The sequence below is a fragment of the Nasonia vitripennis genome, chromosome 2, assembly GCF_009193385.2.
Source record: "Nasonia vitripennis strain AsymCx chromosome 2, Nvit_psr_1.1, whole genome shotgun sequence".
In the NCBI taxonomy this organism is placed as follows: Eukaryota; Metazoa; Arthropoda; class Insecta; order Hymenoptera; family Pteromalidae; genus Nasonia; species Nasonia vitripennis.
The window spans coordinates 15,726,957-15,737,523 of record NC_045758.1 but is presented as its reverse complement, the minus strand read 5'-3'; the positions used below and the strand labels follow the sequence as shown (position 1 = coordinate 15,737,523).

General features: G+C 48.2%; 1 protein-coding gene across 1 annotated transcript in view; it reads left to right on the top strand.

Moving 5' to 3' along the window:
- The first annotated feature begins 4,792 nt into the window (after window positions 1-4,792).
- LOC100121481 (protein turtle homolog B) overlaps window positions 4,793-10,567 on the top strand; it is a 28,372-nt gene continuing 22,597 nt past the window's right edge. Inside the window, exon 1 of the mRNA XM_008204033.3 lies at window positions 4,793-5,266. Within this exon, the coding sequence (XP_008202255.1) occupies window positions 5,197-5,266 (70 nt within the window). The 5' untranslated portion in view covers window positions 4,793-5,196. The remainder of the gene's footprint in view (window positions 5,267-10,567) is intronic.

Sequence of the window (10,567 nt, the reverse complement as noted above, 5' to 3'; positions counted from 1 at the left end):
ATTCTCCGACGACGATCTATTTATCGGCTTCCGGACAGCTATCCGAGATAAATGTTCGACGCGCTCTCTTGTTTGCCGTACGTTATTACGTCCGGCGCGATGGGTCGGCGATTTTGTCCTTCTATACTCTTTCTCTCTTCTCTGAATTTATGTTTTCTCAAAGTCCGGACGATGCACGTGTTGATTTTCGGGATTAAATATTGATTGTAGAATTGAAAAGCGGAAATGAGGTTTTCGCGGTTCGGGAGAGCGGATGAAACGCGAGAAGCAGTAGAACGAGTTATTTGGGCGGCGCTTGATGTATATTCAAAATTTAATAATCCCCGCGGGAAAAGAAATGTTGAGAGCTCGATGCCAAATATTTGCCGTCGTATATGAAGCTTGATGTTCGCGTTGCTCGAAATTGATCTGTTGCGCATCGTGAAACAAGAGTTTGGTGAAATTTGAGAGAAATGTATGATATTTATACTTTTATTGATTGCTTATAAGAGATAAAATGTATATCTGTAGGATGAAAAAGCGAAAACCCTAAAAAAGAAAATCATTAATTGTGCATAACAACCCTTTATCAACGAATTGGTCGTGTTTACCCATCTGTTCAGTCAGGTGTTGCATAATATTTATCGATATCTGTTAGTTGCCAGTTTTGAATCTATTATTCAGTTCATCAAAAGAGATATTACTGGCGCAGCGAAGTGCAAAAGTAATTATTGTTAACAAAAGTCATACATGAAGGTTGTATTGACAAATTTATGATTGATTCCAGAGTTTTTTTAATCCTTACAAATCTTCAGAGACAAAATTATTTGGTTAGGCGCCAAGAAGTTAATGATAATAACATAGTCAAGAGGCACTTATCTTTCTAAATCTTCAAAACCTTTGCGTTTTTGAAGAAAATGTTCAAACTAATTTGTTTAATTCAGACGACTTTTGAAAATGCGATGTGTGTTTTTGCTTCCTCCTAGAGGAAGCTTTGTAATAGTAAAATTTTGAGTTTCTTCAAAATTTCTAGAAAATACTTTTTAGTGTGTTAGAAGTTCAAATCAAGTGTTTTTGGAAAATGTCCGTATGCATAAGTGTGTGTGTGTGTGTGTGTGTGTGTGTGTGTTTATGTATACTGTAATATTTCTGGAACTACTTTATCAATATCAATAAAATTTGACATGCATATATATTTTTGGATTCTGAATTCGGGAAAAACTGATTGATTTTTAAAAAACACTATTTTGCGTTTTTTTCAACCATCCCATTGTTACAAACAATTCAGCGATAATGCATTTGAAAGAGAATAAAATTACCTGCTTTTCCTCGTTTGGTGCTCAGGATTGACCGCTTTGTTCGGCAGATAAAATGAAAAAGGCGATTTTCTTTTTAAATTCATATCTCTGAAACTAAACGTCATAACCTCGCGAAAAAAATTATGTCAATGGGTCACGTGTCAAACTATACCTAATTAAAATTTCAAGTGATTTGACTACAGTAATAAATCGAAAACTGAAAAAAATGAGTTTTTTTGTGCCTCGATTACGGACGCAAAAAGGCCTTATTGCACTTGAGATTTCGGGAAAAAGTAGATATTTTATGTGTTTTGGCTAAGTTTATTACACAGCTTTCAAACCCCTATGGTTCGTAAGATATCAAGGTTTCAATTTTTTTTGAAATTTTTTTGATTTCTGATATCTCTAAAACAATGTAGTCAAATGCTTCAAAATTTTATTTGGTGATTCACTATAAAAAAAGCTACCTGCTGTTAAAATTTTAAACGATTCCATCAAGCGGTTTTCAACTAAAGAGTTAAAATGTAAAAATCGTTTTCTTGATAATTGAGCGAGCGACCTATGTAATGAATAACCTGCTGTTTTGATGGTTAGGTTGGTTAGGAACACATGTAAACATGCGTGAATTTCTGTGAAAAAATATTGACGACAGTGTTCGTATTCTATAATAAGAAAACAGAGGAGTCTGCAAACTTTTGGACAATGAACTATTCAAAACTTTTATTAAATTGTGTATCAAAAATCGCCTCATACATTAGTAAGCAGATATATAGATATATTAAAACAATATTTTATTTATTGAACTTATAAATTTAGTTGGAGGAAGCTACGTGCCAATGAATTGATGTTAGTTTCAAGGAACGCATTCGCATAATTAAAGTGGTTTTCCAGAAAGAGTATACAGCGTTACTTTCTAACGTACTGCGCTGTGCAGTCGTGGCAATGTAATCATAATCACGATGATTGACGTGAGTTTCTTGGTAATTTAATTTACAGCATACGGGTGCACGTACGTTTCAGTCTTTTTCTTTCCTTTGCACTGTATCCGGAGAAAATATTACGTTATCTTGAGGGCGCGAATTCCACAGTTTCAAGTGTAAACACACCAGCAGCAAGCTCAATTTCTCAGAATTTCATCATCTTTCAGTCCAGATAATGATCCCAGAGAAGCTTCCGATAACAAAGCAGCGGAACCTACCCCGCAGAGAAAACAAACGCATATAAGCAAATAGACAGCCGAACCAAACAAACAAACACGTTGGCCGGCCAGAGCAAATCCCTTAGCTCAAAGGCAGGCAATTTATTCAGAGTGCCGGTCCCGCTGACCAGTATATGTAGATACAGCGGCGCTTCTGGTGGTGCAGCGAAAAATGCAAAAGTACACAAACATCGCGCGACGAGGGGGGGGGGGGTGGGAGGGGCTTTTAAGCCGTCAATTAATTTAACAATCCTCGCGCTCGCGCGTGAGACAAAAGCCCGACAATCGGCCGCGGGAAAAAAGAGGCTCTGTGTGCAGCCTATAGGTGTGGGGGCTTGTGCCGTCGAGCCTTTGTGCCCAAAGGCCTGCAGCGAGGCACAAGACAACGCCGGGGATATGTAGGGCGGGAGCGAGCGGGGCGATAAATCCATTAATCCTACGCCGCTCATCCCGTGCGGCGGTGCGGCTGCACACACGCCACTCTTCGGTGTACCCATACACGCCTACTACTTCGACGAAAGTTTGAGCGCGATCCGCTGATCGCGCCCCGGTGATTCATCGATTTATCGGCGACGATGGGACGCTAGCTCGCTCTTTCTTCTTTTTTTATTTTCAGCTAGCCTGTCGGCGGCAGTAAAGGCAGGCTCGCGGCTCTTTTGGCGATTCGAGGTGTTCTCACAGAGAGTCAGGCGTGTCGTTGCTGCTTTTAGATTTCGTCGGCGGGCGCAGGGTGTTTGATTTCGAGACGGCTTGCGCTTTTGGATATTTATACACTGGCGTCTGGTTTCTGCTGTCAAAATGTCACTGGCTTTTAAAACAATGGCTCTTCGAACGTACAATATAACAGTGATCGTGGTTCATAATTGAAAGCGTGATTCGATTAAAATTTTGACTGTCGCATGATGGATTCAGGATTTCGAGGTGTCTCAGAATGCCGATGAGGTATAGAATTGTGAAAGCAAAGTAAATTTTTAAGCAGCGATCGCGCTCATAAAATATCAGCTGTTTTTCATGTTAAAATGTTCCGCGGTGGAATTCTCGCAATAACCCGCGAAAAATCAGCCAGCCATCAAAGACAAAGGCGATTTTCCGAGGCTCGGAGAATTCCGGCGACATTCGTAGCCCCTCTCTATTCCGCTAGAAATAAATCCGGGACGCGCGTCTAATTCTCTCGCACGCGGCGCCGAGTCTGTGTTTTGAAGTTTCGAAGCCACCTTAAACTTCGACTCTCTCACTGCCGCGCACGCTCGAGGGGATACGGGGAAGAAACTCTCTCGGAAGGGTAAATTTCTTTGACATTCTGAGACTGCGAGAGAGCGGGCGCAGAAGGCTATGTGCCGTGTAAGAGAGGACGTGTCTTTCGTGAGAGACGTCGACGAGCCGGAATAAAACACAGCGAAAGCCCTTTATCTCCGTCAGCCGTAAATAAATATAATTTTTACGAGGCTCGGAGAGAAAATCCTGAGCTAGGAAGCTTGCGATCGGAAACCAGTGAAAACGTCGGGCTCGGGTCAGACGTCTAAACCTCGCGCGCCACGAGACGTATACGTGCATAAGAAAGGCCGAAAAGCGGGTCAACAAGCTCGGCCAGGCTAATCAAATGAGCAGCCTGTACTCGCCGGCGAAAGAGTGTACGGCCTCGTCCGATTGCGAGGATCGTTCGTCAATTAGCAGCCGGAAGAGTTACTGCGCGCTCTCGAAATGGTCGATAAATTAGCGCGCTTAGCCTGCCCGTCTCGGAATGATCTCTCGCGTACGTATCCGCCGCGGCGCAATCAGCCGACGAACGAGCGAGGAATCTCGACGTCCGAACAAAAGCCGCGGAGTATACAGTCGTCGGGTGCAGCGCCAGTGGAAAAAGGGGGGCAGCGCTCAGACGAGGCGGAAGAATCCTCGCCTCGAAGAAGCGGCGGCGGTCGCAGCGACAACAATCCCCGACAATCCCAAAGAAAATAACGCCTGGCGCACACGCGTACCTATACAGCTCTGCAGCGGCCAAAGTCAGCGAGCGAGAGAGAGAGAGAGAGAGAGAGAGAGAGAGAGAGAGAGAGAGAGAGAGAGAGAGAGAGAGAGAGAGAGAGAGAGAGAGAGAGAGAGAGAGAGAGAGAGAGAGCGAGAGGAGCGAAAGAAAGGCTGGTGGGGGAGGGAGTGTGAACACGCTTGCGCGGATCCCGGGGCAGTGCCGCCCGGCGCAGGGTTCATATAGCTTCAGCTTCGCCCGGGCCGCGTCGCGACGGCAGCAGCAGCAGCAGCAGCAGCAGCAGCCTCCCACTCTGTCTCTCTCGCTCCGTTCCCCTCTTTCTCTCTCACCCTCGCGGCGGCGGCGGCGGCGGCGGCGGCGGCTCCAGAGCGCGGGGACGACATTCAGTCGGGCCTGCGTCTCTCTCTCCGACCGATACTCTACTGCGTTTTCCTTCCTATATACCGCTCCGCTCTCTCTCTCTCTAATCTCTGTCCGTCTGTCCGTGTGTGCAGCCGATCGTTGCGATATGTGACCGGGGGCCTCTCGAGTGTGCTAAAAGTGGCCAGGTTCATTGCAAGTGGTGCGCGTTGTTCCGAGTCCTCGCGGTCCTCGCCAACGTCGTCGTCGTCGTCGTCGTCGAGATGCAGGAGGAGGTGGAACGTCAGCGGCGACAGTGCTAGTATGCCAGTGCAGCGGGCCGAGGGCCTCAGTAAAGCTCGAGCGGAAGAAGCAGAAGAAGAAGAAGTCGAGACGGGAACATGAGGACCTCCTCCTGCGTCAACTACTACGTGCTCTGCCTCGTCTGCTGGGTACTGCTCGGCATCACCGGTAAGGACAGTCTGAGATTCTGCTCGCCGCGGTGGGGGTCACCTGCCGCCTCCGGGGGTCGGGTCGATGGACTCTACTCCGGCGCGCGCGCCGCTATGCTGCCGCTGCCGCTGCCCTGTGTGTTATACCCTGTGATGTAGTGGTAGCTCTCAAGTGTGATTTAGGGGATCGCCTTTCCTTCCCCGGCCCCGCATGCGACTGCGAGACGCTCGTCCGTATCGGAATCATAAGCGGGAAACTCGATCATTCCCGCGGCGCGCTGCGCGCCTATCGAGTCGCGCGCCGGAGCAAAGTGATTAGAGCCCCAACCGAAGCAGCTGCGCGCGGAAATCCAACGAGGGACCTGCATCTCTCCGCCGAGAATAAAAGCCGAGGGAGTACGCGCATTCCACGAGCGCCTATGAGCGGGCGGGGAATATGGAAAATGATTTCGCGCGCGCGGGGCGTAGTCTCCCCGCCGAGATTTGTTATCCCGAACCAGAGCTTTTCCTCCTCTCTCGCGCTTCACCGCTGGAACGATTCTCGCATCGAGTGCCCGATCGATCTCTCATAACCCGACTGCATTCTTCTGACGCGACGGACGTTCGCTCATCCGGCCTCAATCGCATTAATCGCCGTCTGACGAACGTTGCGCCACGCTCGATCGTAGTTCCAATAAAATCTGCCGCTTAAGAGCGGCTAGAACTCGAGCGCTTCGCGCTGGTTTTTTCGGATGAGCAAACAAAGGAATTGACCAAGTGCGAGGGGGAAGCAAAAAGACGGAATCGCCGAACAACAATGGATTTAACCCGGAAACCGAGGCGCAAACACACGGGGCGACGCGCTCGCGACTCACTTGGGCGGATGCCATGAGAGAGAAGGCTATATACCTGCACATATAGAGATACGTGATATAGGCGATCCGCGCGCGCGAACAAGGAAATCGCAGGGAAAACAACGAACGCCGATATCATTTCTCGCGCGAGGGGAGACTCCATCAGCGACGAGGGCAGCAGCTGAGGGTACATGCTCGCAGTCGAATGCTCGGGAAACCGCTCAAGGGAGGATCGCGTATAGGTAAATTTGCCTCTGAATGCGATCTCGAGTTTTTCGTCGCTATATGCGCCGCCGCGCCGGAGATGGACGGTCGGGAGCGCGAGCGGGCACATCGATTGCCGAGTGGATTTGACGGAGCTTTTTGCCTTTTCGCGCGGCTTCGGTTACGCAGAATACTGCGAATCTTTTCGGCGCGATTAATTACCCGGACGAGCGTGTGAAAGCTCGACGTTGATTCGACTGCTGCTTTGATTACTAATTACCGGGTTTTCCGCGAAAAATCCGCGCTGTATAGGACTATTTCACGCCGCCTGCATGGTAGCATAATATTTAATTTCCATGCGGCTTTGAACGCGACTCTTCACACAGTAGTATAGGCCTTTTGAACTGTGTTGTATAGGACTGCGCGAAAATTATTATATACCTACAGCCACTCTCTGTGCGTAACTCAAAGCTCGTGGTTTCGGGGTCGATGACATCGCGCTGGCTGCATTTGAATGCGTGCACCGCGCCGGAGTAAGAACGTTTCCGCAGTCGTTTATTTTCAATTACTCGCGGAATTAATTTTCGCGGTTTAGGATGTGAAGCGTTCGCGAAATGTTTTAATTACTGCAGCTAAACGCTGCAAGCTCCGTATACGTTTATCGATCGAAGCTGTGCGCGATACTTTTTAATTGTTTCGAGCTACTGGTTTTGTGCATCATTAAAAAAGCAACGCATCACCTCATAAAGTGCAATACAACACGTCAGGCATCCGTCGCTCCATTCAGCCTTTTTGGGACGAATAATCCCGGGGCGGAGTTTCCCTAGCTCGCAAAGCAGCCGCGCAGGGGCTCGATAATTGTCCGGAGGTTCGAGAGGGCCGACGAGCGAGCGATTCGACGAGTATTCGTCCCTCTTCTCACGTCTCTCTCTCTCTCTCTCTCTCTCTCTCTCTCTCTCTCTCTCTCTCTCTCTCTCTCTCTGTCGAGGGCCTTGCGGGCTTTCTGCGCTCGGCCTAATTTGTCGAGTGCAAGCGCCTACTTAGCTGCGCCCGGAGAGCGAGACGACTTGGCTGCTTTTTACGCGTGTCTTTGTATGTCGCGAGGCGTATAAGTACTTTGATTCATTCCTCACCTCTCTCTCTCTTTCTCTACGCGTTTCCCGATATTGGTATGCAGAAATTGGTTTTCGCTTCGCGGCGGGTGAACATTCGATTCGCCGCAGGCGCATTATTTGCCCGGCGACTTTTTCGTACACGGCGAGAGAGAGAGAGAGAGAGAGAGAGAGAGAGAGAGAGAGAGAGAGAGAGAGAGAGCGACGGCATAACAAGAATGCGGAACAGGAACTGGTGAGTAAAGTCATTCGTCGCGAGAGCTCTCCACTTGCATCCTAATGAAATCGAGTATGAAAATAGGGAAAGCCATAAATATTAAATGAAGGAGAGAGGGAGAGAATGTCTCTTCTCTTTTTGACGAGTAAGAGAGAAGATGGCTTTTTGAGATTTGTTTTCTCATTGGAAATTCATTGGTTTCTTCTCTCTCGAGCTATGAGTGCGCGCGGCCGCAGCGAGAGAAAGTCGGCGAATCGCGCGCTAGAGCTCGCTGAAGTTTTAAGTGAAACGATCGATCTCTTATTATTCAGTGCCGCTGACGTGTTCGACGCCACGGAGGAAGATGAATAGAACATTGTTTCCTCACGCTCACGCGCGCGTGAGCAAGTTGGAGCAGAAATTTTCCTCTAATTAAAATACATGTCAGTCCAGCTTCATATCGAATAAGGGATCACTCTTTTTCGACTTTTCCATTCTTACGCCCACGCACGAGCCATTGTCGCGGGGATATTTCCAATTTTCGATACGAATGCCAGAGTTATTCACTTCGAATTACACGTGTCATCGAGCGTCAAAAATGCGAGCGCGCATTTCATGCCCGGCGACTCGTTCGAATCGGGAATTTTACCGCACGGAACGCGCAATAAAGCTACGAGAAAAGCGCGGCGGTCGCTAATAAAAGTCCGAAAGCGCGTGCGGTAATAATTTACAGCAGATAAAAGCCAACGCGCATACACGCATGACGCCGCGTACAAGGCACATCCACTTAGTAAAACGTTAAAGCGAGGGCGGCGGTGGCCGCAAACGGAGCAAAAAGTGCGCGCGCGACACACCGAAATTATCTCGCGGCCGAAAGTCCGCGCAAAAAAGGGAGACCAGCAACGGCAACAACAACAAAGAAGTCGGGCGAGCGTGGCATCGGCACTTTATTTAGACTCGCGGTAACGTCCCGCGCAGTCTCGTAAAGAAAAATAAAGCGTCTGGAATAAAAAGAAGTTAGAGAGAGAGAGACAGAGAGGAGGGGGCAGGACAGCCAAAGAAAATAAGAGGATCGTCCGACCGCGAAATCACCGCGACGACGACGGCGCAGAGAGAGAAAGAGAGAAAAAAGAAAAGATCCGCTTGCACAAGTAGTAAGAGTGGGGCTTTTAGTGGCCAAGCGCATTTCTACCTCGTAAAGCGATACAGTGTCGGCCTCCTTCCTCGTCTAGGCTGTTATAATAAAGCGGAAGTGGGAAAATGTCCCTTGCGCCTCGTATTCTTTTCTCTCTTTTCTCCTTCTCTCTCTCCCTCTCTGCGCGCTTGTGAGGCTCGCTTCTAAGTGGAAATATCGCACGCGTGCGGCCTTTAATTGCCTTCCTTTAAGCCGCCGCGAGCATTGTGCCGCTGTGTGTACTCTAGTGTTCTTCTTTACCTTTTTATATTAATATCGGTGAAAAGGAATGCGATTCAGCTGTTTTATGGCGCTACTGGTAATTAATTCATCCGGAGGTGCTTTCCATGTGAAGTGTCCGATAACAATTGATTCGATCATTCCGCAACGTTTCAACGGTTATAGCGAGCCTACTCTCAGGATATCGAGTTCTTGATTGTCGAGCCGTTCGCAGTTTTGCATCGCAACGCGATTTCACGATGGGTTAAAATTACAACAATCAGTTCGCTTCTATCGGTGATTTGCATGCGTAATCGTCGGGTATAGAAATAAAATGACCAATCATCAGTCGAAACGCTGCGCGTGCAGTGATGCATGCATGATTAAGTGAAATTAGCGTTGCCTGATTAAAAATCCATCAAAAATTCGCGTGTAGTACGTTTCCGCTAGCACGAGCACAAAAATAACTCGTCTGTCAGAACATCATTGCTCTTATCGGGGGCGAATGAAAAGGTAAACGAGCGTTGCGTCAACAAACGGAGTCAATACAATTAATACCGAATAACCGAAAATCTCCCCTAACAAAGTCCGACGCAGCAGCGCGCATTATTTACCCGAAACCCCATAAGTTAAAATCACACGCGGTGTAGAGTGCACACAGCCGAATGCATCAGACGCACGCAGAGACACAAAACACGCGCGCCACTCCCAGCTGAGCCCCTTCATTAGCATACTCGTTCCCTGATCGAACCAACACTTTTTCCCGCCATCAACACTCCGTAAATCGTCCCTTCATTATCCTGCCCGTTTAAATCGCTCTCCCTAGCTCTCCCCCCCTCTCGCTCTCTCTCTCTCTCTCTCTCTCTCTCTCTCTCTCTCTCTCTCTCTCTCTCTCTCTCTCTCTTTCGCATAAAAATCCTCTTAACTGCGGAAGTTTACTCCGGAGGTGCGTGCGTCACGTTTATTGGCTGATTAATGCCCAAAGAGAGACGAGGGTGCTCGCGCGAATTTTCAATGCTTTATTGTCGTTTGGAGAGCCCAGAACGAGGGGGTTAATGTATGCGAGTGTTCTCTCCCTCTCTCCCCCCCCTCTCTCTCTCTCTCTCTCTCTCTCTCTCTTTTCACTCTATTGCCAGCTAGGCGAGCCTTTTTCCGCGCGGGGCGAAGGATGTTTTATTCGCGAGCACTTTGTCGGATCGAGGGCCGCCGCCGCCGCTATACTGCTTTAGTGCCGCTTGGGTGGGAACTGATTTTTACGCGGTTTCGGAGCCGAGTGCGCTGGAACGTGTGTTTTACGCTCGTCTAACGGAAGAGGGCTGATAACGAAGTTAAACAACATCTTTCTTCGTTTTTGTCATTTGGCGGGTTGAGCTCTGGTGACTGACGATGACAACTCTAACGGTTAATGGACTGGGAGACAGAGGCGTGTTGTGATATAGGCTTAATGTCATTGAATTAATAGCTCCGCGGACGCGCGCACAAATTTATTTAACGAATGGGTCTTTGGCTGATCGAGTGAGGTCGGCTGCGCGCAAATAAACGATGAGGCTCTATTTGGAATATCATTAAGAGCTTAAAGAGG